General features: G+C 39.6%; 1 protein-coding gene across 1 annotated transcript in view; it reads right to left on the bottom strand.

Moving 5' to 3' along the window:
- Positions 1-396: 396 nt before the first annotated feature.
- LOC149800362 (uncharacterized) overlaps positions 397-25,524 on the bottom strand; it is a 176,357-nt gene continuing 151,229 nt past the window's right edge. Inside the window, exons 27-33 of the mRNA XM_089958398.1 lie at positions 11,797-11,926; positions 10,677-10,903; positions 5,879-5,936; positions 4,860-5,029; positions 3,401-3,582; positions 1,831-1,987; positions 397-484 (exon numbers count right to left, since the gene is read on the bottom strand). Of these exons, the coding sequence (XP_089814524.1) occupies positions 459-484; positions 1,831-1,987; positions 3,401-3,582; positions 4,860-5,029; positions 5,879-5,936; positions 10,677-10,903; positions 11,797-11,926 (950 nt within the window). The 3' untranslated portion in view covers positions 397-458. The remainder of the gene's footprint in view (positions 485-1,830; positions 1,988-3,400; positions 3,583-4,859; positions 5,030-5,878; positions 5,937-10,676; positions 10,904-11,796; positions 11,927-25,524) is intronic.

Raw genomic sequence — 25,524 nt, 5'->3', positions numbered from 1 at the left:
AATTAGTTCAAAAAGTTTTCTGGAGTGAACAGTGCAGTTTATACTATGTAATTGTCATGTTTCACTGAGTATTAAAAATGCATAATTTATGACGTGTGTTTTGCTTTAAATTTCTATTTTGCCTGTCTTAATTTGTATGGTGGAATAGCTAATCATATTGACGGAAGCACCAGCTTGAACCTCATTCAGACTTTCCTTCTGATCTTAGTGATTGTCTTTGAAGGACAGATTTATCTTCTGCAAGAGTTGTGTTTTTTGTGGTGTGTTCTTATTAGAAGCCAATCAGTTGAAATGTGTCCCTTCTGGAACAGAATTTTCGAGTGTAGCTTATTGCTTATTTTATTACTGACTAGGATTTTGTAACCCCATCTTATTAAACCTAATGAAATAACTGGATGAGAACAACATAAATATTTTATTTCTTTTTTTACTTTGGATTAGCAAGTTCTCCACTGTATTTACTGCAGTCCTGCAAGGGCACCCTCTGAAAGGAAAATGTAGTGTTTCATTAAATGTTGTAAAATGGCTGCGTTTATGGAACATTGTTTAAATTTACAATTCCAAGAAAAAATAGGTACATTTGGATTTGAACAATTCAAAGTGAAATAGGCACATTTGGATTTGAACAATTCCAAGAAAACTAGTGACATCTGGATTTGAACAAAACATGTATAAATCGCAATTCATAGCAGTTTAACATTTGAAAAGTTGACATTAATTTTTAAGTCCAGCTTGAATAAAATTAATTATGAGAATATACACAGAAAAATTCAATTAGACAAGCAGAAATGACAAGAATATTCGGGATCACTCGAATCATTCGTTCAGTCATAGTGCATCATATTTTCATGGCCACGACCTTGCAGAACTCTACGCGAGCCAAATATTTCGTCCCGTTCGAACTATTATTGAAGTCAGTATTTTCAGTGGGATTCCAGTTGTGGTGAATTTTGTTGTTGCTACAAACAACAAATTTAAAGACACAATGAACAGTATTCCTAACGTAAAAAATAAGACCAATTCCAAAATTTTAGAATTCAAGTACCGCCCTAAACGTTATTTTTCGTGCAATCACGAAAATTTATACCCTTGAAAACATACGAATTCGCGCGTGCACACACACACACACACTTTCTATAATGTGTGCTGCGGTTTCCACCATTATTCAAGCACTGCCAAAATGCACAGCCTTTACCATGCCAAAATTTACTTCTTATCACTCCGTGTTAGAGTTGAAGTCGGTTTTAATCAGAAATCTTCGATCACGCTGTTATTCTTCTTACATGTAGTTTTGGCATAGGGCGAAACTCCGTTATGCTCTCTTTTCCCCTAGACTGTCTGGGATAACATTCCCTCGTGTTTCACTAAATATACATAATCCTGTTTATTCAAATCCCTTTTAGCCTTTTAGTACAAATATTCCTTAACGGTTGATCCATTATTACCTTTCATGCTGACTAAATGAACCAGTCAGATTTTCTCTACCCGATACAGTCACCCATTGATATGAGGTCACTTCGTTTGATGTATATGAGATTATTTTATTGGCTTGTTGACGGCCTGTTTTGTTTGTACAAAGAGAGCGTAGGAGAATTTCGCCCAAAGCTTACTACGACTTTTTAATTGATGCCTCAAAATAAATTTCGCATATAGAGGAGGATATTACTGTTCAATTAAAGACATTTTGTTTGTCCCGGGAATCTAATTGGTGACAACTGCATGTATAAGCAACTTCTTTGATAGCATTCTTATGAACGTTCAACTCCCCAGTTGCCGAAGTTCTTGAAACAACGGGTAAGCATGCTGTTCATTTAATCTATTTCAACTTACGAAGCAGCTGTTCCGGATGCAATAAGTTTGTGGCAGTTTGCAAAGCACCAGACAGACCACTTTGTACTGAGTGGTGGACATCACTCAGAGTGGACAAAATTTCTCCCAGCAGACCGGATGCAGTGTTGGACAAGGTCTGGCCAAGGTTACCAAGAATCTGTAAACAGTATCGAAGATGAGTTTTAAATAAGTAAACAAATATTGCAACGCATGTCGTATAAACCACTCATGATGAAGGACCAATGTTATGCTATAGTATGGACTATAGTATGGACTATGGTATGGACTATAGTATGGACTATAGTATGGACTATGGTATGGACTATGGTATGGACTATGGTATGGACTATAATATGGACAATAGTATGAACTATGGTATGGACTATAGTATAGCTATGGTATGGACTATGGTATGGACTATAGTATTGACTATGGTATGGACTATAGTATGGACTATAGTATGGACTATGTAGTCTGAAATAAAAAATTCTTATCTTCTTATCTTATCTTAAACTATTTTGTTCTATTTTGTCTGGCCTTAAAATCTTTGTGCACACAGTGCGCACTTTCCATCAGACTTAATCTTCAGTTAAAATTCCATTCAAAATGTTCCATAAAGGTAAGGATATTCCCCCGATTTAAAGTGTTGCAGAGTAGCGCGAATATTTATCATTTGTAGATGAATAACCATATACTTTTATTATGATATTCCATTTTTTCATTTTGTTTAAAGATATGCCATTTTAACTTCACTTATATATTTTGTTTTAAGAAACGCCATTTAACCTTATTTTACATTTCGACTTCTAAATAAAGAATCAAGTTTGTTCACTATACAATCTGATTAAAATCAGATCTCCACTCTTCTACTCGACGATCTGCCAGCGACCGCTTAGGGTTCATATTCTGGTGACCTTTGTTATTACCATGATCTCTAATTTAATCATCCAAGTAGATGAAGTGGAGACTGAGCAGTATGGTTGAAAAGCATCAATGTGCTGCACGATTTCATAATGTGCCCCTAGTGGAAGAAGCTGAGTGCGAAACACCATTCTAATTGTCCAACATTATCATAACAACCGTAACCTGTCAACAAAAAAGAATCTGTTAACCTTTATAGCATGTAAATTGATATTTTTTAACACAAGATACTTCCAAACATTCTTTACTTTTTAGAGAAAGGATATTTTTTGAGCATATTACGAGATAAAACTAGTCTTCACAAAGCATGCGTCTATCACACCCCAAAACACTGCTAATTGTAATGTATTCTTCATTTTCAATCCAGTAAAACAAAACTGTTTTCATTTTGAGTAAGATCTTTGGATAAAAATGAAATCGTAGCATCAGGAAAAGAAATGATGATAACCGTTTCTGAATATGTAAACTGACCTACAATGCTGGTTCCAAAAATATTTTCTTGTACGCTATATTACACGGATAATCAAAGTGTGATCAGACTGGAGTATATTTTACCTATGGGATAAAATATTTGACAGATGGTTAAACTGACGAAATAAAAAATGAAATATTTGGCAAAATTTCGCGTCAATACCTAATAAAAACTGACCTGCTGAACGTTCTGTACGTGCGGTTTGAATTGCTGAGTCAGCTGTGAAGCAGTTTGTGTAAGACTTCCCAAAATGCCATCAAGAAGACCACGTCTTCTGCTGGTGAGAGCTTTCTCAACAAACTTGACTAAGTCAGCAGGAAGGCTATCAAGCAGGGCTGTCATCTGGTGACTGTGTGAGGCTTAAAAATGAATACAGATGCCTAACGTATGTACTTGCTAATGAATTGACAACAACTCCCGCTCTCATTCGTATGTTTCAAGCTGTCCTATTTACAAAGAACCGCTCCGGTGGCCTAGCTGTTAGATCGTCCGCCTCGGATGCGGGAGGTCGTGGGTTCAATCCCCGACCGAGTCATACCAAAGATTTATGAAAATGGTACTAACAGCTGCCTCACTTGGCGCTCAGCATTACGAGGATATCGTTAGGACTGGTCGGCCTGGTGTCAGGATAATGTGACTTGGTGGGACACCATGCTACATTTCTGCGGCATGATGCCCAAGTGCTAGACATCACTATAAACTGCCACACTCCAAACATCGTAGCGATATGACTGAAAAGTTGTTAAAGCTACGTTAAAAATGCAAATCACACACACACACACACACACATTTACAAAGAATGTATAGAATTGAAGAGACTTTGTTCATACAAGGAAATTGTGATTTACAAGATAGAACCCTGATTGAGAGAGAGAGAGAGAGAGAGAGAGAGAGAGAGAGAGAAGGGGGCTGGGGAAGCTTGTTGATTTAGTCTATACATGCGCAGTTTTGTAAACGAATGTTATGTTACGCAGTGTGCATATACTGAGGGCATCCCCATATCTCCACGCCCAAAAAACACGTCAACGAGGGCACATGAGACTGGTTGTTGTGAACAGCATCGAGAATGTTGGGAAAAATGACATAAGGTTGACTGTAGCCAAGCTCTCGGAAGGTTTTCATTAGGTTGAAATTAAACTGGATTGTAAATTTAATATTTAAATAATTTGTCTTACACCGATTTCAGACGAACAATCACATGAGTTCAAGTAGCGTTTATATAGATGGTATATACATTGAAAGCTTATGTTTACAACAATAAATCAATGTACTTCGAAATAAATATTGAGAAAAGCAAATACGATCCGTTTCAATGAGGCAAGTGGAGAGTGAATATATTTCTAAAAACAATTTACAATAACTAAACAGCTAGTTTTAGCAAATTCAAGATATCTTTAGGGCAAATTAACGCAAAAATACAGAGAACCACAATATCTGAGCATCACTGCACTGCTGTAACATGTATTACTATCTGATTTTCTTTCCAACTGTAATCTACCTCAATGGCGGTTTTATATTCTGACATTACTTCGAGAAGACGTCATTTCCAGGAAATGTAACATGCCTATAGCGGATCTGAGATCTATAAAACAAATCTGTTTGTGTCTTTGACCGTAAGTACAGAAAAGCTACTTACAGACAATTTGTTGGACCTTTTGTTTGAGTTGATCATGTGACAAGAACAGGGATTCAAAAGCCAGGGCCTGCAGTTCACGGACGGCAGCAGCATATTCCCCGTGGAGCTTGTCCTTCAGGTCAGTGGCAAACGAATTCAGGACATCTTTCGCTTTCTGTTCGACGACAGCACTGTATAAAATGAATATATAGCCATCTGATAAATCATTAAAAACTAGACGACCAAACTAACGGTTTTGGACATATCGGGTTTGATAATTTTATCTCCAAAACTTGTAATCTTTATAGCCCAGTTATTTTTGGCTGATATTTTAGATTTTAACAGAAGAGAATGAATGTATGCGATATTATAATAAATGGAATGTGCACATGTTACACTTAGAATACTTTTCAGGTTTCTAACATCACTGAACCCACTCTGTCACAGAGTTGGACAAGCTAGGCACTCCAGGTATGATAATGCAATGATGCACACAAGGCCCTACTTGGGATTTGTTGGAGACTATCAACTGGCGTTAGATAGATGGAGTTTGGTACTTTATTTGAAACAAAATGTCATCATCGTCGTCATCGTCATCATCACCATCATTATAATCATCATCATCATTAACAGGTCAGTTATACACACTTGACATGATCAGATGATCTTAATCGGCATTGTAAAATACTATCGATAATGACTAATGAAAAAAAGTAAAGGAAATATCAACTGATTTTGGTAAACAACATCAATAATAGGAGTCTTGAGTTATTGGTATATACAAAAATATATTAAAATACGACAAAGTATCATGCACAATACATTCTTCTGAGTGTGAACAATTAAAAATTAGAAACTATACAATTTACTCTTAACCTATGTAACCTGCAAGGAATGTATATATCTATTTACCAATCTATGTATCTGTATAGCCTGTCACAAATCTACGTACCATGAACCAATCTATATATCTATATAAATTCACAAAGATACGTTATATGTATCGTTTTGTTCTTATATTCGATATTACTCGTGGGCACCTTATAGATCTTTTGCTTCCGGTTGTTCCAGATGGATGCAAGAGATTTGCAGCAAGTTCTGAAAACAAAAAGATTAAACTAAGAGAAATATATCCAGTCTGAACCGAATTTAATGAATTGATAAGTTATGAGGAATTCACTTAAATAAGTTAGAATCTGAAAAAGCATTTAACACTAATCCTTGATACGAGGGGAAATTATTTTAAAAAACCTAAAGACATCGTCTTTTCTGAATATATGCCGCAGACATGTAGCATGATGTTCCACCCAGTCACATTATCCTGACATCAGGCCAACCAGACCTAATACTAACCTCTTAATGCTGAGCGCCAAGCGAGGCAGCTGTTAGTACCATTTTTATAAGTCTTTGGTATGACTCGGCCGGTGATCGAACCCACGACGTCCCGCATCCGAGGCGGACGCTCTAACCACTAGGCCACCGGAGCGGTTAATTGCGATTGATATACTTGAGTCTCTGCGTCTACCGCCATCAGTAAATACTGGAATGTTATTCGTAGTAGCACCGAGAACTAAACGAACTATATCATTTCATTTGATATTGCTCGTCTTTAAAACACCGTATTTATCCTGAAAAATAACAATTTCATCTCAGTCAACTCCAGAGAGGTTCATAATATCAGCAAGTTTATCTTTAGTCGCGTAATTTGACAAATCAATATCATCTTTTTTTTCTTGTCCTTGATAGAGGAAGGTTTTTGATCTGTTTAAAACGACGCGGTTACTTGTATACTCGTGCACAACTTTATGAGGTGGTAAGGTTGATTTTGATATAGCATTGAACACATTAGTTACTTCACGGCCACATATTAGTGGATCAGTTAGTATTTAAACATTCTATTGCCGAAGGAAGCCCGTATGAATTAAAATAAATAGAACCACGTGGATCAAATGCGTATGCAACCCAATGAGTACCAGGCCCTGAATTATCGTCAAGATTAATAATGCACTGTTTTAAAATTGTTTGGTTGTTTTGGTAATTGATCATGCATAAAAACACCTCTAAAATGTTTCGCATTTAATTTTTTAGCAGCATCAAGTAAATCAAAGTTGGACATTGGAGGAATTAACGAAGTGTTCCTGGAAGTCTCAGACCTTTCCCGTACCGATAAGGGGTTCCTGTCAATCTTAGACCCCTTCCCTTTTTTATATCCCTTTCCTGTTATTTTAACAACAAGCATACTACCAACCTTTCCGGCAGAACCGCTTAAAACACCGAGTGCAGCTGTTTTTGCGATGGCTGGGGCTGCAGCTGCTATTAATCCTGGTATAGCCGCAAGAAGTGGAAATATACCACCTACTTTAACCATATCTTTAATAGCGCTTGGAGAAAGATGAAGTTGAACTCCGGTTTTTGATTCTAAAGCCTTATTAAAATGTTTGAGTTGAGTCTTGGTTAATGATAATTTGTTCGGACCGCCATTAGAAATTTGATCTTTTTATAGTGATATTTTTGTTCCGCATTTACTTGCAAGGTTTGATTGTAATTTTTTCACCTGACCGCATGTCAGAGTGACTCTAACGTGACTATACGACATTTCTATAATATGATGAGTTTTTTTAATTACATGCTTTCTACTGAAGTGTCAATAACTCTCATTCTTCCACCAGCTCCTTCAAGTAACATTGACTTATCTGTTAGCATAACTGCAATTGCTCTGTAAGCACCATGCATAATTAGTGGACCAGCTACAGCAACCGGACGTTGTGTTACTTGAGCTCGAAAATGAATATCAACGACAGATTGTCTAGATAAATCAAGATGCTCCAGAGAAAAGTAATAAATCGGATACAGTGTTGTAAAATCTAATTGTGATATTTGCAACCCTGTGTCTATGTTTTGATCGCGTCCCATAAACGTCAATAATCGATGATATGCACGCGCTACATGATTTTGTTCTTCGGCAATCGTTGGAGTCATTACTTGCTTCCACAACGAACGTTTCGTTAGTATTACACTACCAGCATCACCAGCCAAATTGCATCTGCGTCGGTAGACTTTCTTACAAGTGCAACTGTATGTCTAGCTCCAAAGATAACTTTTCTAACATTTCTGCAAAATCCAAAAATATGTGACAGTGGAATCGCGCATGAAAATCTTCTACGAAAATGTTTCAGCATTGATCGTCGTGATAAAAATCCTATGTTGTAATCTGTATTAGCACCACGAGACACCGGCCACACAGCAGCGGCAGCAGTGTCGGTATCGTTTCTTGGTCGTCTTATATTATGCTGTCTGTGGTCAGGGCTGTCAGTACCGTCTTTGGCGAACATCATTGTCGGGCGGGTTGATCTTGTATAATAATCTGAATATCTTGCTAGACCTATTATCGTCGTGGCAACGTCGACGTCCTTCTGAACTGATTCAATATTTCTTCCGTCGACGATACACGTGGCACTGTCAAACAAAGCCATGATGTCGTTGTTGCCAAAACCATTTCTAACATCAGCCGCGTATTCAGTATCATCTGCCTTTATAATGTCACCTTCTACCTCAATAAATGCTTCAGCAGGTATTAAATATCTGCTTGTATCTTGAACTTGTAATTCAACTCGCCCACGCTGATTTGGTTGTCGTGCGTCATAAGAATAAAATTGATTATCGTGTATAGATTCATCTTTAAGAACCGGTGCGTCTATATTAAACGCTGGATCGGATACACGTTTGAACATTTTATTATAATTGTTATCGTCTAACACGAAGACCACTTCCTGCTATTAAACTTGCCGTTATATTTTGTTCTGCTTCACCAGCCAACTCTGCTAGTTTTTTATTTGCGGCTTGATCTATTACTTTTCTGACATTTACAGGCATTTTTTTAAACAGCCAACTCTGCTAGGTTTTTGTATCTGCGGCTTGATTTATTATTTTACTGACATTTATAGGCATAACTTCAGTACTGGGTAATTTTACAGGCTGTGGATTTTTTCGTACTAATTGAGCTACTCTTTCTTTGACCGATGAAAATGCTTTACCGGCAAGATTGCCAATAGCGTCGATTCCTTTATCACGAACTTCTTCAATAGCCTTCGTTCCTAGTTGTTTTGCGATCGGTATTACTTTTGGAGCCATACTTTTGCATAAACCCATACCATGATCACCGAGTCCATCTCCGTAAATCGCTTTGTAAGTTGGTAATCGTGAGTTTACTACCCTGACCATTACGGGTCCACGTTATGCATTGTGTATAATCATTTTTTAAATTACACGATAACTAATTAATTGTTTTCAGTCGCTGTGATGATGATCAGCGATTTCATCAATGAGAGAACGATAAACGTTGATATCCATAATACCGCCACTAAATAATCTTCGACAAATATCAGATATTTCATTAATTATTTCCGGCGATCATTTCCTACACGTTTTCCTCGAATCAGGACTTCTAATCTATCTACGTCAGAAAGAATATTGTTAGGTCAAGCAATAAGACCGCTTCCTTGAATAGAAAAACCACTTCCAGTTGTTTCTTCTGCTTCTTTCTTACCTGGCGAAAAACTTAATTCCCACATTTGTTTAGTTCTCTCAAATCCCAGGTCTTTTCCGTTTTCTCTCTCTCGTTTAACTTCGTTTTGTTTTCTTTTTTGTTCAGCTTCTTCATCACTTATTGTTGGAGATGATTGCTCCTGTAATTTTAATAGTTGTTGTGATTCCAGCCATTGTAATTTTCTAACAGTTTTTTCACCAGTAAAATAATTATATCTTCTATCTTTTCTTTTATCGATCCTATCAAGTTTATAATATATTTTATAAACCCAATCGTACCAGGTTTCATCTTTTACATATTTATCAGAGTACACAGGCTTCAAAACACTTCTTTATTATGATAACTATCCACGGCAAATATACTATCATCGCTAAATTTATCAATTGCATAAACTTTTTCTTGTTCTGATGTATCACCCTTTCTAATACGAGCTTGTTCAATATATTCATGTATTTCTTTATCTATATCAATAGGCAGATTATCATCTACTTCATCTGACATATCTTTTAAAACCTTTTTTGTTTGTTTAGTTCTTTTTGTTATCTTTTTAGTTTGCTCAGCAGTTTGTTTTAACGTTGGAAGAAGACCTTCAGTAGCGTCTGCAACTCTCTCGGTAACTTTTGTAATGGGTTTAAATAATTTGTCTGTATCTTTTGCAAATTCTACCAGAGACTCCTGACGTTCTTGAAGTTTTCGTCTAACAGAATCACGAACAGGAAGAAATTTCTTAATTGCTTCTAACCTTTATCGAGCTAATCTAGCAGTATAAGATTCAGCACCAGGTGCCATTATTGATATATAAATAATGATCTAATTTTAGCAGCAGAAGAGGCGCCACCTCAGTTAGATGTTATGCGGGTAAACGACAACATATATACTTTCTAAAAAACCACAAACGACAAAAATAAAGTAACAAAAAAACCCCCGAACCCCCAAGAGAGACTCTTGGAGAGAAACTCTCGGTACAGTTAGAGGCTTTGGTTTAGCGCTAGTGACCTTGGTGATTCGTATCAGATTTTTAGTTTTCAAAGTTAAGTTTCAGCAAAAGATCTGTTCACCTCCTCTGCTGCAGTGTAAGAAAGGAAAACAAAATTATTGCTTATATATATTAACAATGATACAATCTGATGGTTACATCAGACCAAGATTTGAAAACAAATAACCATCCATTTCAGCATCAATCCTGATTCCTCTTTTGAGGGGTGTGGGATGAAGCATAAAATTACATGCCACTTCACGAAGTGCAAAATATGGACTGGTGTAAGACATGTTGAAATCAAATAAGAACATACGTGTGGCGCCAGCACTCAACAGTTGCGCCCCTCCTCCAAGAGCTTGGGTCAAAAGGTCACCTCCAGTAGTCAAGGCGGTACTTCCAAGCTGCAGAAAGGTGTTTCCAAATGTTTGTCCGAGTTGCTGAAGTTGATCCTTTAATTTGTTTAACAAGTCTGTAAAAACGTTAGCCTCTGTCCCGGTAGAGGTCAGGGCAATCAGTACTGCTACAGCTAGAAACTTCATACTGGAATAAAAAAAACCAGCATATCATATGCAATTTGAAACTCTCATGGCACTGTTTCTAAAAGAGGTCAAGGATTCAGCTTACATGTGTTTCACTGATATTCTCAAATTGCTACATTTGATTTGTTGTAAATATTTTAAATATTCACAAAGTATTACTTTATCATTCAAAACCAATTGATAATGCATTAAATATTACATAAAAAAGTTAAACTGTAAGATCTGACTTCTTCTTTCTCTTCTCTTCTTTTCATCATCATCATCATCATCATTATCATCATCTTTTTATCATCATTATTATTAATTATTATTATCATTATCATTATTATTATTATTATTATTATTATTATTCGCATTCGCCACATCTGAAGAGAAATGTGAAAATATAGCTATATATATTACATAGGCTGTCACACCACATTTATCAAAAATCAAGGAAAAGACTTGTTTTGAATTTCACGTATGTCGTTAATATCTATCCGTAATGTTTATTGTTTTACTGTCCAAATCCACAGCTTTTGTCATCATCTAAGTTTAGATTAAAACATCTTATATGTTTAATTGCTGGTGCAATTTTTGAGTAAAATCTTCAAGAAATGGATATTTCTTAGAAACATAGTGTCAGAAGTAATGTTGTTTTGAGAGCGTTTCATGTTTTCATCTGTCACGCGACTTTATATGTTGTTAAAAATTTTAATGAAACCTTTTCTCAGCAATCGATTCGCTAAGTTATTTAAACAAATTTTTTTTAAAATAATAAATAAGGCACCAATAATGCAAGTGAAACTGCACAAGTTTGAAAGTATTTTACCTTCAAGGTGAGTCGCAGGCTGAAGGGAATAACAATACTGCTGGCTAGAATAGGGAGGGTACATTATATGCGCCCTGTCTGACCCCATTTTGATAAGAAAGTCAGGAGAGATGTGAATAACCCTTGGAAACTTGTCATCTGTTTTCCTTGAAGGCTTGTCAGACTGGGACATTTCTAACTGATTCTCAATATCGTGAAAATGTTTGACGTTTACTGCATATAATAGATGCAAATTTCACAGCGATCATATTCAGGTTAGAGGATGCATTATATCCAGCATATACGGAAAATAAGTGATTTTGAGTTTTAGTATAATGCCTGTGCGTACCATTTACTAATTTATTTAAGAAAATATTTCTTGCATTTAGCATTTTCAGTTGCCCAAGAAATTATTGCTGTTTCTAATTTAGGTAATCTTAAATGATTCATTTTTATGTATACTTACCTTATGTCTTAGGGAAGCCCAAAATGCACATATATTGTTCATGAATTATTCATACGCTCTGTACAGAATTCATGTGGTATATACGGGACAGACTACCCATCACAGGAACGAAACCTCCACCTTCCATTCGAAATGACTCTTTATATACCATGGAACACACACACACAAATATATATATATATATATATATATATATATATATATATATATATATATATATATATATATATATATATATATATATATATATATATATATATATATATATATATATATATATATATATATATATATATATATATATATATATATATATATATATATATATATATATATATATATATATATATATATATGAGAGACTTGTGTTCCGATTTCTTACATTGCTCAAAGTTTATTCCAATTTTTGATCAAAGAGTTGCAGACGATTTTCGCTATTAGACTGGAGCAAAAAATCAAAAGTTCTAATAAACTGTTATTAAACAGCAATATATCTAAATTGAACTCGGCAATATAATCGATTGTGTGTGTGCGTGTGTGCGTGTTTGGATTTTTAACGTAGCCTTTGTAACAAGATAACCGGGTGGGATTTCCGGATTCACAACAGAACACTTTTGACGATGATATAAATACAATGATTAATAATTAATGACTTAAATGAGCAATTAATTATGAATATTTGCGTGTATATATAATCCAAATATTGGATTAATTAACATAAGAACGCACAGACTTAATAATGAAAAATACAAATAAATTACTTTACAAAATACAAAGACAAGGGGTGAATGGTTCACAGTGATTTCACATTAAAAAGATGGATATAGTTTACTCAGCTAGCAAACAATGTAGAATTTTACTCATGTAGTAAAATGAAATCGCTCAGATAGTGAAACCATGCAAACAAAAAGGGACAGATATACAAATCATCTTTACAGTCCCGAAATATACAATGGGTATTACGAACCCCAAAATTAGCCCACGGCTAACATATTACATGTAAGGAGATACACTCCGTCATCAGCACACTTTATTTCAGCTCCACGGCTGCTACAGTTCAGCTTCACAGTTAATTCCTGTGGTTGGCTTTACAGCTTGCACCACTTCGACCCCGATCACTCCGGTAACTTTGAATGTTCGGGTCACTCTGGTCACTCTAGACACTCTAGCCACTCTGGACACTCCAGACACTCTGGACAGCTCTAAACAGCTCTACACATTCTGGACACTCCAGACACTCTAGACACTCTGGACTGCTCTACACAGCTCTACATATTCTGGACACTCCAGACACTCTAGCCACTCTATACACTCCATACACTCCAGACACTCCAGACACTCTGGACAGCTCTATACATTCTGGACACTCCAGACACTCTAGACAGCTGAAACTATATCCAATACCGTGTACTGTACATGACACGGGTATATAAGGTAAATCGTAATGACGTTATACACGGTAAGTTATACAGATTACATTATTGGCACAATAATTCCAAAACAATAGGTTCAGAAGTAAACCTAACCCTGCTTGATAAGAATCTTACTGTACTAAACATTTCTTAAAAATGTAGCTTTATATTAGTAATATAAATCCCTTGCTAAGTCGCAAACAATAATATAAATATTTGCATACACCGAAGCTACATAGCAAACATACAAAAATAAACGTGGTAATACAGTAGTTATAACTTATACGCGATAAATTAATAAACTTACATACCTCTACAGCTCAAAATGTGCAAGTCCTTAAAGTAGACTGACAAGACTATTCGTAAAGTAAATAGTTTTACCTACGGTGAGGTATTTATACACAGATATGGTCTGTGCACTGAAGGCATTCGGTTCTTCCCATCGAAAGCACTTCGCACGTGCGGCATAGGATGAACCGAACTCACTATTTCAAAATACAACGCGATATACATAAATCACCCTCTGATATCTTTGTACACAAAAAACGAAACCCGAGTACATGTATTCAATAAATGAAAGAATTTATACAAATCCGTGACAGCCTTAACAATTTGAGTCATTAAAATTATGAACGCAGGGTGGCAGTTTACAGTGATGTCAAGCACTGGGACAACATACCGCAGACATATAGCGTCATGTCCCGCCCAAACACATTATCCTGACACCAGGACGACCAGTCCTTACCCTAACCTTTTAATGCTGAGTACCAAGCGAGGAAGCTGCTAGTACCATTTTTATAAGTCTTTGGTATGATTCGGCCGGGGTTGAAAAGATAGAAGTGAAAGGTATCGTATGCAGTTTGACAAACACGATAAGTCGATAATATATTTATGAAGCAATTAAAATATGAGTGTTTTCGTAATTAGCGTTTGAGATCACGCTTAACTACCACCTAACCCCAACCTTTCACCATAAGATCTCGACACTGGAAATTGTCTGTACACGGGTGCATCCGCGTGGAAGCCAAGCCTCTGAAACACGCGTGTAAGACTTCCTCATGTGTTGGGTAACCGTCATCAGTAAGCGTGGTCTCAAACACGCCTATTAAAATAATATTCAGAGTGACATGCCTTCTGTCATCCGTTTTTCTTCTTTCCCAAATCGTTGTTCTATTGACTGCTCTGTGAATTTTACGATACAAGTTTGGATGCTGATGAAGCCATTTCAAGCATTACGAGCTTATGTAACGGCTCTAGATCATCTTCCATGTTCATGTTGTTTGATCCAGTGATGACACCATCAAATCCAAACAGCACTAAGTGAATATTGTCGATACCAGACGTTTTTATTGACTTAATACAATCAATTATTTTTGCTTGATACCGTATGTTTTTACAGTTGGGCAATATCGGAGACCAATCCATATTAGATATAATCTTGTGGAGATGATTAAATACAGTTCTTGAATATCAGTAGTTAAGTGGGGCGATTCAGCGTCAATGGGAATTAGCATTAAAAACTACCCTGGGCCTGTTTAGCGTCTATGTAAATTTAACATGGAGAAAAATCGTGGGCCTGTATAGCGTCAAGGGAAATTAACATGGGAAAAATAATCTTGGGCCTGTTGAGCGTCAAGGGAAATTGAACAGGGTGGGTCTGTTGAGCGTCAAGGGAAAATGGAACATGGGGAATAAATCGTGGGCCTGTTTAGCGTCAAGGGGAATTGAACATGGGCAATAAATCGTGGGACTGTCTAGGGACAACACACACACACACACACACACACACACACACACACACACACATAAAATAAAAATTTGGGGGTAGGCAATTGAAAGTAGATCTCTTTTCGAGAAATGTGGGTGGCCCTGAAAAGGGCCTTTGGGTTTTATGTTAATGTATCCATTAACATAAAGGGCACCGCATTGGTCTTCTTCTTGTCCTTAGGCTGCGCCTGACTGCAGGACCGTAAATCAGGACTCTTTTGAGGCATCCTTGACGTTCTACATAGTCTCTTCGCATCCACAGACTGGTGTCTGTCCTGTGGACAACTGTCCACTTGGATTGGACATACAGTAGCATGTCCGTCCTAAACATCATCGAAGACACAAGGGTGGATGATTCGACTGTGGTCCACATCTTGAGGCGCCGAGAACAGGTGAACCAATGCAGTGAACTGCGCTTATTTATAGGTAGAGGAAGGATTGAAATGGATTGAGTTCATTGACCAATCCAAACACGCGTTACAAAATTCAGTCAGCCCATGTCCAATCGGAAGAGAGCAGTCTGTGACGTCACGTGGTCTATATAGATTCGCTAGCGCCCGTGTGTAGTAAATCCATGCGACAGTTTTTTTCAACATGACGGAAACTCAGAAAACGATTAACTGGGGTGCACCAGCCGTTGAGACTACACAAGGGAACCCGGACTTACTTTCAGAAGAGGTGAATTGGGATTTTGTGGATTTTCTTACCTCGCAAGAATTTGTTCCGGAACCTTCGTCACCTTCATTACCACACGTGGAGAATTTTAGACAGAGACAGAAAGAAGAATTGGAGAAATTTATACAGCGGCAAAAGGAAGCAGAACAAGCTTTTCTCCTACAGCAACAGCAACAAGAAGAAGAGGTAAGAAAAAAGCAACAAGAAGAAGCAGCAAAGAAACAAGAGGGTGAAAGTCAAACCGTCACGGTACTGTTGGACATTTTAGCGGAGTTAAGAAATCTGAAACAAATGTATCAGACTTCTTTTTCACGACCGAAGAGAATACGACCTTCCCGAGCTAAACACGCCAACCCTGTGACTAAGCCTACCGTACCACCCTTAGTGATTTCAACCAAATCATCATCATCAGAAGTAGGCCTCGGCCGTGGCAAAGGCTTAAGGCAGTTAAAGTTGATTGCTTAAACTCACCCCTACACCAAAAAGGCCCTTTTCAGGGCCACCCGCGTCTCTCGAAAAGAGATACACTTTCAATTGCCAATAACAAAAAAAAACAAAAAACAACCCATTTTACCCCTATAGTACGTGTCTGTGTATGAGTGCGTGAGTGTAGGTTCTTATTTTAAAATCAAAACCCAAAGACACTTACGTTATATAATTAATTTATTCTTTTATTAATAGTTACAATCCAATTCACAATTCACAACCAAACACTCTAAAAAGTTCATAGACTTCTTCTTTTTTTGTTTACTCTCTCTGTTTTTTCAATTTCTTCACCGTCACAGTCTTTTGCTCTTCTTCCTCCTCACTTTCTTCCCTTCTTCTTTTCTTCTCCTGTTTCTTTTTCTTCACCTGTCTGCTTTCTTCCTCCTCTTCTTTCTCTTCTTCTTTCTCTGAAGAATCCCTCTCTTCTTCTGACTCCTCTTGTTTCTTTTTTGGGCAATCTGGAGACCAATGTCCTTTTTCTTGACAATAATAACAAGTATCTTGACTTTTGTCTTTTCTAACCCCTTTTTTTCTTTTTTGACGGTCTGGACACTCTGAAGACCAATGCCCTTTCTTCTGACAGATATAGCAAGTATCTTGACTTTTATCTCGAAAGGAAAGAGAGTAGTCCGTCGGCTGGTCTGAAGAAAATTTTCTAATGACCCCTCGCAAAGCTCTGATGAAACGTTCGATTTGGCTAGTCTCTTCCATCGTTGTGCTCGGTTAGAGAGTGAAATCAATAGTGAAAGGACAAGACACATGCCCTTTATATACGCTGGTCTGCCATGACTATAAATTAGTCCATGGTGTTTAAACTTGAGTCATTTGACTTTTTGCACTCAAGATGAAACGATCCAATTCATTTGAGAAGAAAGAAGAAGAAAGTAAGAGGCAGAAACGTGATCTATCGCCTCGTACCAGGGCTGAAGTCTTGGCACAAATTCATGCCAGTGATTTTGAAGAGGACATGAGCGAACCAGAATCCAAACCCTCTAAACAAAGTTCACCACCCTTAGTCAACCCTGAAAACTACTATTCCATTCGAGAGTGAGAAAAGCGCTCCCCTAGAAATTTAGAACCACAGCTTACAAATACACGGTGAAATTTAAAGATTTCAAGTCCGAAGTACCGTTGGAGAAAGCAGAAGGGTTCATCACCGGGGTGTGGGATTCTTTACTCACCACACTCAAGCGACAATGTCAACCCAAAGAAGACGATCGCTTGAGACTTTCCATACAACACGACGGTTTGAAATCCCCTGTTTGGATCGAGTTTAGCAGCCCTGCAGAATTGACCACTTCCAAAGTCATGGACAAGATTCAACACATACAACAATCCAATGACCAGTTTGACATCACCGATGGAAAAGCCACACTGGACATGACCCACGTCTCTCCTCCTCAAGGGACCGGACAACGCAATAAGGTGTTATTGGTGAACAACCTTCGCAGCACCAAAAACAGCCTCGTCCAAATTCACAACCCTCAAGATCAGATGTGTTTAGCCCGTGCCATCGTGGTGGGACGAACCTATGCCAACAAAAACGACACGGTAGAATGGAAAAGAACCTGGAAAACTATTCAACAATCCGACCGAGCCAAACAATGAAGTGAAGCAGAACTCCTGTTACAACAAGCTGACCTGTCCAAAGACACACCCTGTGGCATTCCTGAAATGCAAAAATTGCAAGATGTCCTAGCTCCACTCTACACCTTGAAAGTGCACCCTCAAGAAGTGCACGGGCCTCTGTTGTTTCGAGGGAAACACTTTAAGGACGGAAAATACATTCACCTTTATCATCATGATGACCATTTTGATACCATTACCAGTATCACTGCATTCCTGGGATACAGTTATTACTGTGAGAAATGTGACTATGGCTATAACAATCGAGAACAACACAAACATTGCGGATTGAAATGCTCAGGATGTTTGGCCTCTCCACCCTGTCTGAGAGAAGGGCAAGAACCAGTGCATTGTCCTGCTTGTCAGCTCTGCCTGTTACCAACAACATCTGAAGACGCAAGGTTCACAACAGAAATGCGCTTGTCAACTGCTGAGATTGTGCCTTACGTGTGGACAAGGCCTACGTACCAATAATGCCAAGGCACACGTATGTTCAGGAAAGAAAAAATGTCACATTTGTCATCACATCGTGGACTTGGAACACGAATGCTACGTGCAAAAATACCAACCACCACCAGAGAAAGAGGATGGACACAAGAAGAAAGGCAATTTCATCTTATTTGATTTCGAATGCATGCAAGAGACTGGCATTGACATTCCTAATTTCTGCGTGGCTCATCGAGCGTGCGAGAAGTGCATTCAAGAACCTATCTTCAGTCATTGCCCTCACTGCATCAAAATTCCTGGAGGACGTGAAAAAATCTTTCGGGGACCGAACACGTTAGCCGATTTCGCACAATGGGTCTTAGACCCCATCGACAAGACGTGGAGCCAAGAGGACATCGAACGTTACGGAGATTGTCATCGTTATGCCACGGTGATGGCTCACAATTTTTCCGGATACGATGGACAGTTTCTTTTGAGGTACTATACGGAACATGGCACCGAGCGTCCTAAAGTGACTTTGAACGGAGCCAAAATCATTTTCATGCAAGTGGGACAAGTGCAGTTTAAAGATTCGATGAGTTACTTGGCCATGCCTTTGAGTCGAATGCCTAAAACGTTTGGAATGACAGAAATGGCTAAAGGGTACTTTCCACACTTTTTCAATACGGAAGCCAATCAACACGCCGTTCTACCCCATTTACCTGCTGCTCACTATTACGACCCCGACAACATGCGTACCGAACAACGAGAAGCTTTCTACGCTTGGTACCAGGCTCATGCCTCCGACCCTTTCGACTTTCAGGAAGAAATGCTAAAGTATTGTCGTTCCGACGTGGACATTTTACGGCGATGCTGTGGAAAATTTCGAGAACGGTTCATGGAACACGGAGGGGTCGATCCTTTGAAAGCAGCTTGCACCACTGCCAAAGCGTGTTCCTTAGTGTACAGGCAACGATTCATGCCTGAAAACACCGTGGCTGTCATCAGTCCTCAAACGACCCACTATGTCAAACGTCAATACTCGGTCAAAGCCCTACGTTGGTTACATTACTTGTACGACAAGGAAGACAAATGGATTCAGCATGTCCGCAACGGAGGAGGTGAAAAGACCATCGGAACGCATTCGGTCGATGGCTGGGACTTAGAAAACCCAAAGATTGTGTACGAGTTTAACGGTTGCTTATTTCACGGATGTCCCGTCTGTTACCCTGATCGTAGCACTAAAAATCAGTTTTTACAACGAACCATGGAAAACTTGTACCAGGCCACTTGTCAGCGACCCTAAAGTTGGAACAGGAAGGATACCAAGTGGTGGAAATGTGGGAACACGAGTTCAATCACCGTTTGAAAACCGATCCCGAGTTTAAACGCCTCGTGGAAAGTTACCAGTTCATGGACCCGCTGAACCCGAGGGATAGTTTGTACGGAGGAAGGACCAATGCCACCTGTTTGCTGTACCAAGCCGACGAAGAGAAAGGAGAAGAAATGAAATACTTGGACGTGTGTTCGCTGTATCCCTACGTGTGCAAATATTTTCGCTTTCCTGTAGGGCACCCGGAATTGTTGACGGAACACATCGACCTGAAAAACATTCGACAATACGAAGGTCTGATGAAGTGTAAAGTTTTGCCTCCCACGGACTTGTACCATCCCGTGTTACCTCACCATTGCCAAGGCAAACTGATGTTTCCTTTGTGCCGTACTTGTGCCGAAACGTGCAACCAAGACCAACCTTGTCAGCATACCCAGGAAGAACGTGCCTTGACGGGAACCTGGGTCAGCGTAGAATTGATCAAAACTCTGGACATGGGATACCAACTGTTAGAAGTGTACGAAATTTGCCACTTTCCCAAGACACAACAATACCACAAGGGTGACCCCACGCAGAAAGGCATTTTCGCTGACTACGTGGATGCCTTTTTGAAACTGAAACAAGAAGCCAGCGGCTATCCTTCCTGGTGTCACACTCCCGAAGACGAAAAGACATTCAAAGAGAAATACTATGAACAAGAAGGCATCACTTTAGATCACATCGAGAAAAACGAAGGCAGGCGATCGTTTGCCAAAGTGATGTTAAATTGCTTGTGGGGTAAAATGGCACAACGACCGTGTTTACCCAAGACGGAATATTTGACAGAACCTTCCCGTTACTTCCAGATGATTCACGACAAAACCAAATACATGAAACACGTGGACGTCGTTCGAGAGGATTTGATCTTGGTCAATTACGAAGAAGATCTGGACTTTGTACAAGACGACCCCTTTGGAAATGTCATCAATGCGGCTTACGTGACAGCCCATGCTCGCTTAAAATTGTACGAAGCTTTAATAATGTTAGGGGAACGCGTCCTGTACTTTGACACGGACAGTTGCATTTACATCCATCACCCGAGTCAACAGCACACTGACAACGAAGGAAACCGTTTAGGAGCCTGGACAGACGAGCATCCCGACGACAAGATTCTAAGTTTCGCCAGTGGTGGTCCTAAAAATTACGGTTACGAATACCGGGACAAACAAGGAGAAGTGCACACGCAGTGCAAAGTGAAAGGATTGACTCTGAATTATCGTACCAGACGAGTGGTCAACTTTGGGGTACTGAAAGAAGCCTTGCAGTCTGGAAAAGATCAACACTTTAAAGTGACCACCTATCAGCCGAACAAGATTGTACGTTTACCCACTCACCACATCGTCAGTCGACCCTTGGAAAAAGTCTATCAAATGGTGTACGAGAAGCGAGTGCGACGTCCCAATCATTTAACTTTACCGTATGGACACGTCGGTATTGGTCAGTATATAAAAAGGAACTCTAGGCAAGATCGATAGTTCATTGTGACTACCAAGACCAAGCGAACAAGATGAATACTTTCAGAGAAACACAAAACAAGTTTAGAAAGGCACAATTCAAGTGTGGGGCTTCGGAAGTGGAATGCGATTGTGAGCCTTGCGATGGGAACGATGCTGTACGCTGTGACCTTAGCGATGCCGTAAAGCATCATGGGAACTTTGTTCTCACTACCCCTATCATGGAAAGTGATGTTGTGCGTGTCAAACCTGAGGGATGCGAAAGCGATGCCACTCGTCCTATTGGACATTTTACTGGGTTTCGTTTTAAAGGGGAATGTTCACCTTCACGTCTACCCCCCTACGGATGTCATCCAACCCTGAGCAAACTCCTGTCCATGTCACCCAACCCTCATCGAAACGAACCTGTGAAAGACGAATATTCGTTTCCTGTGCGTTTGTCGGAATACTGCGACTTTGAAAATCGTCTTCAATCGTTCAATGGAAAATGGTCTAAGTATCTGGGAGGACCGACCCCCGAAGAATTAGCCAGAGCCGGATTGTTCTACTTGGGCGAAGGAGATAAAGTCAAGTGCTTCAGTTGCGGTGTGTCACTTCACCACAGGGAACCACAAGATTCGGCCTACGTAGAACATGCTCGATGGTCACCGAATTGTCATTACTTACCCTTAGTGGGACCGAGACATTGAAGTAACTTACCATAATCTGTTTATGGATACTTTACAAAAGAACATTCGTGCTTTGCCTGTGGAGTTGAGAGAACGCATTTACCGAGAGCTGGTCAAAATACAAGTCAAACGTAAAGAACAGTTGCATCCGTTACGTCACCAGATCTTTAACCACTGGTACCTGAATGGTATAAGAGAACTGATTCGTCAGAAATTGTTTCAGTGGTCAGACCTTGTTCAATACTTCCAGGGCCCCGATGATCCACGTGTTGATCATTTTGGTTACTTCGAGATTCACCTAGTGCAACGCATTGAGGAAGACAAGTTAAAGGATTACCAACATATTTTACGTGGAATCTACTTAGCGGAAGACGAAACATCTAAACAAACTCTGACGTTTCGGTTACAGTATGCAAGATTTAGATTCCCTACTGGAGAACGAAGATCTCTGGCTAGAAAGTACGTGTATTGTTTCCGAAACAAAGAGACTATAAAAACAGGCTGTCATGCCACGACTTATGTCACATGTAATTGAACAGATTCCGTGGAAGGAACTCAATGACCATATTCAAACCGTGGATCATTACCATCGATTATTACAAGAACTGTATCCATTCAATTTGGGTCGACAAGTGGTGTGTGTCTTAGTGACTTGTTTTCTGGGATTTCGTTTACCAGCCGATTCTTTGTGGACTCATTACGATCAGTATTTACCACCCCATTCAACATGAAAGTGGTGCCTTTAAATGTTCACGAGAGACTCCTTTTGCTCAAAGCCTTACGTTTTCATCTGGATACTTCTCGACCTCTACGGGAAAAAAAGATTCGTCAACCTTTAGCTACCCAAGACGTGTATGACGATGTGTGTGTAGCTTGTGACTTACACCCCCATTGGACAGATGTCCGTGCCTGGAAAAAATGGGATTTTGAGGCTTGGACCCAAGAAGTGGCCCAGTATGGTCGAGAGTTGTGATCGTTCCTTTCAACGTCCAAAGAAAAAAGTCACTTTTCAACCTGTGTTAGTGACAGTACCAGAAGAACCCGTCACCCAGGACAGGACTATCGTGGACAGGTCTGAAAGACCCTTTCGGGAGGACACTTGTGTGACCTTACCCCCTATAGAACTGGTCAGAACATTACCCAAAACATGTTGTACAGACACTTGTTTCTATTCCACGTTAATGATTTTGATGTGCCTTTTATCCTTGTACTTTGGCTTTATGTATTTTTGTCTTTCGTATTCATGTTTAAAACATTCAACAAACGTGTCCTGAAAAAAGTATATAAACTCTTGTCTTGTTTGTTTTCGTGTCACAAGTGACATTACTCATACTATGGCTATATCTGCTGTTTATGCTCCCTCTGCCTCCACTGTCAAAGTCATCGACGAACACTTAGATCGTGCCAGTTGGGAGGCTTTGTATTTTCGCCATCCCTTTAACATGCTCATTGCTGGACCTAGCGGTCAAGCAAATTCGTCATACGTTTGATCCAACATAAACATCATTTGATCGATCGACCATCTCAATGCATCGTGTGGTGTTACAAAGAGTGGCAATCGGCGTACAGCCTCTTGAGAGAACGTCAAGGCGATTCCATCGTGTTTGTGGAAGGCATTCCTAAAGAAGACGACGGCATCGTCTCTGACTCCCGTCAAACCCATTTGGTCATTTTCGACGACATGTTAGGAGAAGACGAAGAAGAAATTAAACTGTGGTTCACGCGCAAAGGGCATCATCGTAATGCCAGTGTCGTTTACATCACCCAAAATTTGTTTCAGCAAAGTAAAGCCCATCGCACCATCAGTCTCAATGCGCATTACGTGGTCTTGTTTAAAAGCCCTCGAGATAAATCGCAAGTGCAAGTCTTAGCCAAACAGTTAGGAACGCCTTGGCTGACTCAGGCGTACGACGATGCCACTCAAAAGCCACACGCCTAATTATTCGTCGATTTGAAACCTACGACCCCCGATGATTTGCGATTTCGTACCCACTTGTTTCACCACTGGTGCCAAGACGGAGGGCCTGTCCTGTACACGTCTCCGTCCTCGACTTGATTTCACTCCACAAAAAAATCTATAAAAACCTCAGACCCTTTTCGTCTGTCTCACACAGTTTGAACATGACGTCCCTTCAGTCGCATCTTCCCGTCAAATTGATTCGTGCCTTGTATGGCATCAGTCGAGAAAAAATCCACAAACACGAGCTCGTGTCTTAGAAGCTAGTCTCAAAGAAGTCTTACGATGGCTCACGGTGACAGCACGTCAATTACTCCAAGGGATCATTTAGATTCCTCATCAAAGCAAACGCTTTTTTGATCGAAACAAAGTCGCTTTGACCCAACTGGCCGATCCTCGCATCGACACTCAAACCAAAAAACAAATCATTTTGAAACCTGGAGGGAGCGGTACTCTAGGAGGGGTCATCATTCGCTCTCTCTTAAGATGGGATCCTAATGCCCCCAAACTTCTCCCCAAGAAAAAAGTCCAACGAAGCTCCAAGAAGAAGAAAAAGACCAGGTCCCCAAGGAGAACTTCTCCAGTGGCGGGACCCTCCTCTTACCAGACACCACCCCGGAAAAAGAAAAGAAGCCCCCAGAAAAAGAAACAGAGAAAAAGTCCCCAGAAAAAGAAAAGTCCACAGAGGAAAACTAGTCGCAAGAGAGGCACTTCGGCCAGGACACAACCTTACACTCGCAAACCACGACCTGCCACGGCGGTGAGCGCGTCTCCTGCAGCCTCAAGTTCATTCACTTCTCCGTTGATGACACCAAGAACTGAAGAGTACTTGGAGACGTTGATCACACCAGGAACTTCTCCGTTGATGACCCCAAGAACTTCCCCAGTGGCAGGACCCTCCAATTTAGTGGCAGTGGCTGCTGCTCACAAAGTACCTTCTTCCAAAATCAAAGTTCAAGAAAGATCGGGCATGTTACAAAGTTTACTGGATTTGTCCAAGCAAGAACTGGCTCGATTTAGTCCGTTACGTACCCCTGCACGACATGTCATACCTGTCCTCAAGTTGATACCACGTAAAGACAATCAGTGGCGACGCGTTCCAATATCAAAAAGGTGTGTGACCAAGTAGGGTATCAGTGTTTTTGGTGCTGAAGACTCAAGGATGTCACCCTCCAGAAAACATCCCTCTTCTAAACAACCCCAAGGAAAGAAAAGAAAAGGACTGCCTCCTCGTTTAGTCAAACATGGGGACATGTTATCTGTCCTGTCCAAAGCTTCTCCACCCCTACGAAAAAAACTCATTCAATCGGCTTCCAAAGAGGTCATCAATACCGTGTGCGAATGTTGTTTGAACGTCTTGAAAGGCACGATCCCTTTGTCCAAACACCAGAAACAATGCCTAGGCAAACATCGTCACGTTCTTCGCCAAATGGTTCAAAAGAAAATTCCCATTCGTTAAAAGAAGAAGATGTTGTTCCAACGTGGAGGTATTTTACCCCTCTTGTTAGACCCATTGCTGGAAG

Source organism: Sinohyriopsis cumingii, chromosome 5 (genome assembly GCF_028554795.1).
Source record: "Sinohyriopsis cumingii isolate HCF-2022 chromosome 5, ASM2855479v2, whole genome shotgun sequence".
In the NCBI taxonomy this organism is placed as follows: Eukaryota; Metazoa; Mollusca; class Bivalvia; order Unionida; family Unionidae; genus Sinohyriopsis; species Sinohyriopsis cumingii.
Note: the sequence above shows the minus strand (reverse complement) of the source record. Positions and strands in the feature narration are given on the sequence as shown.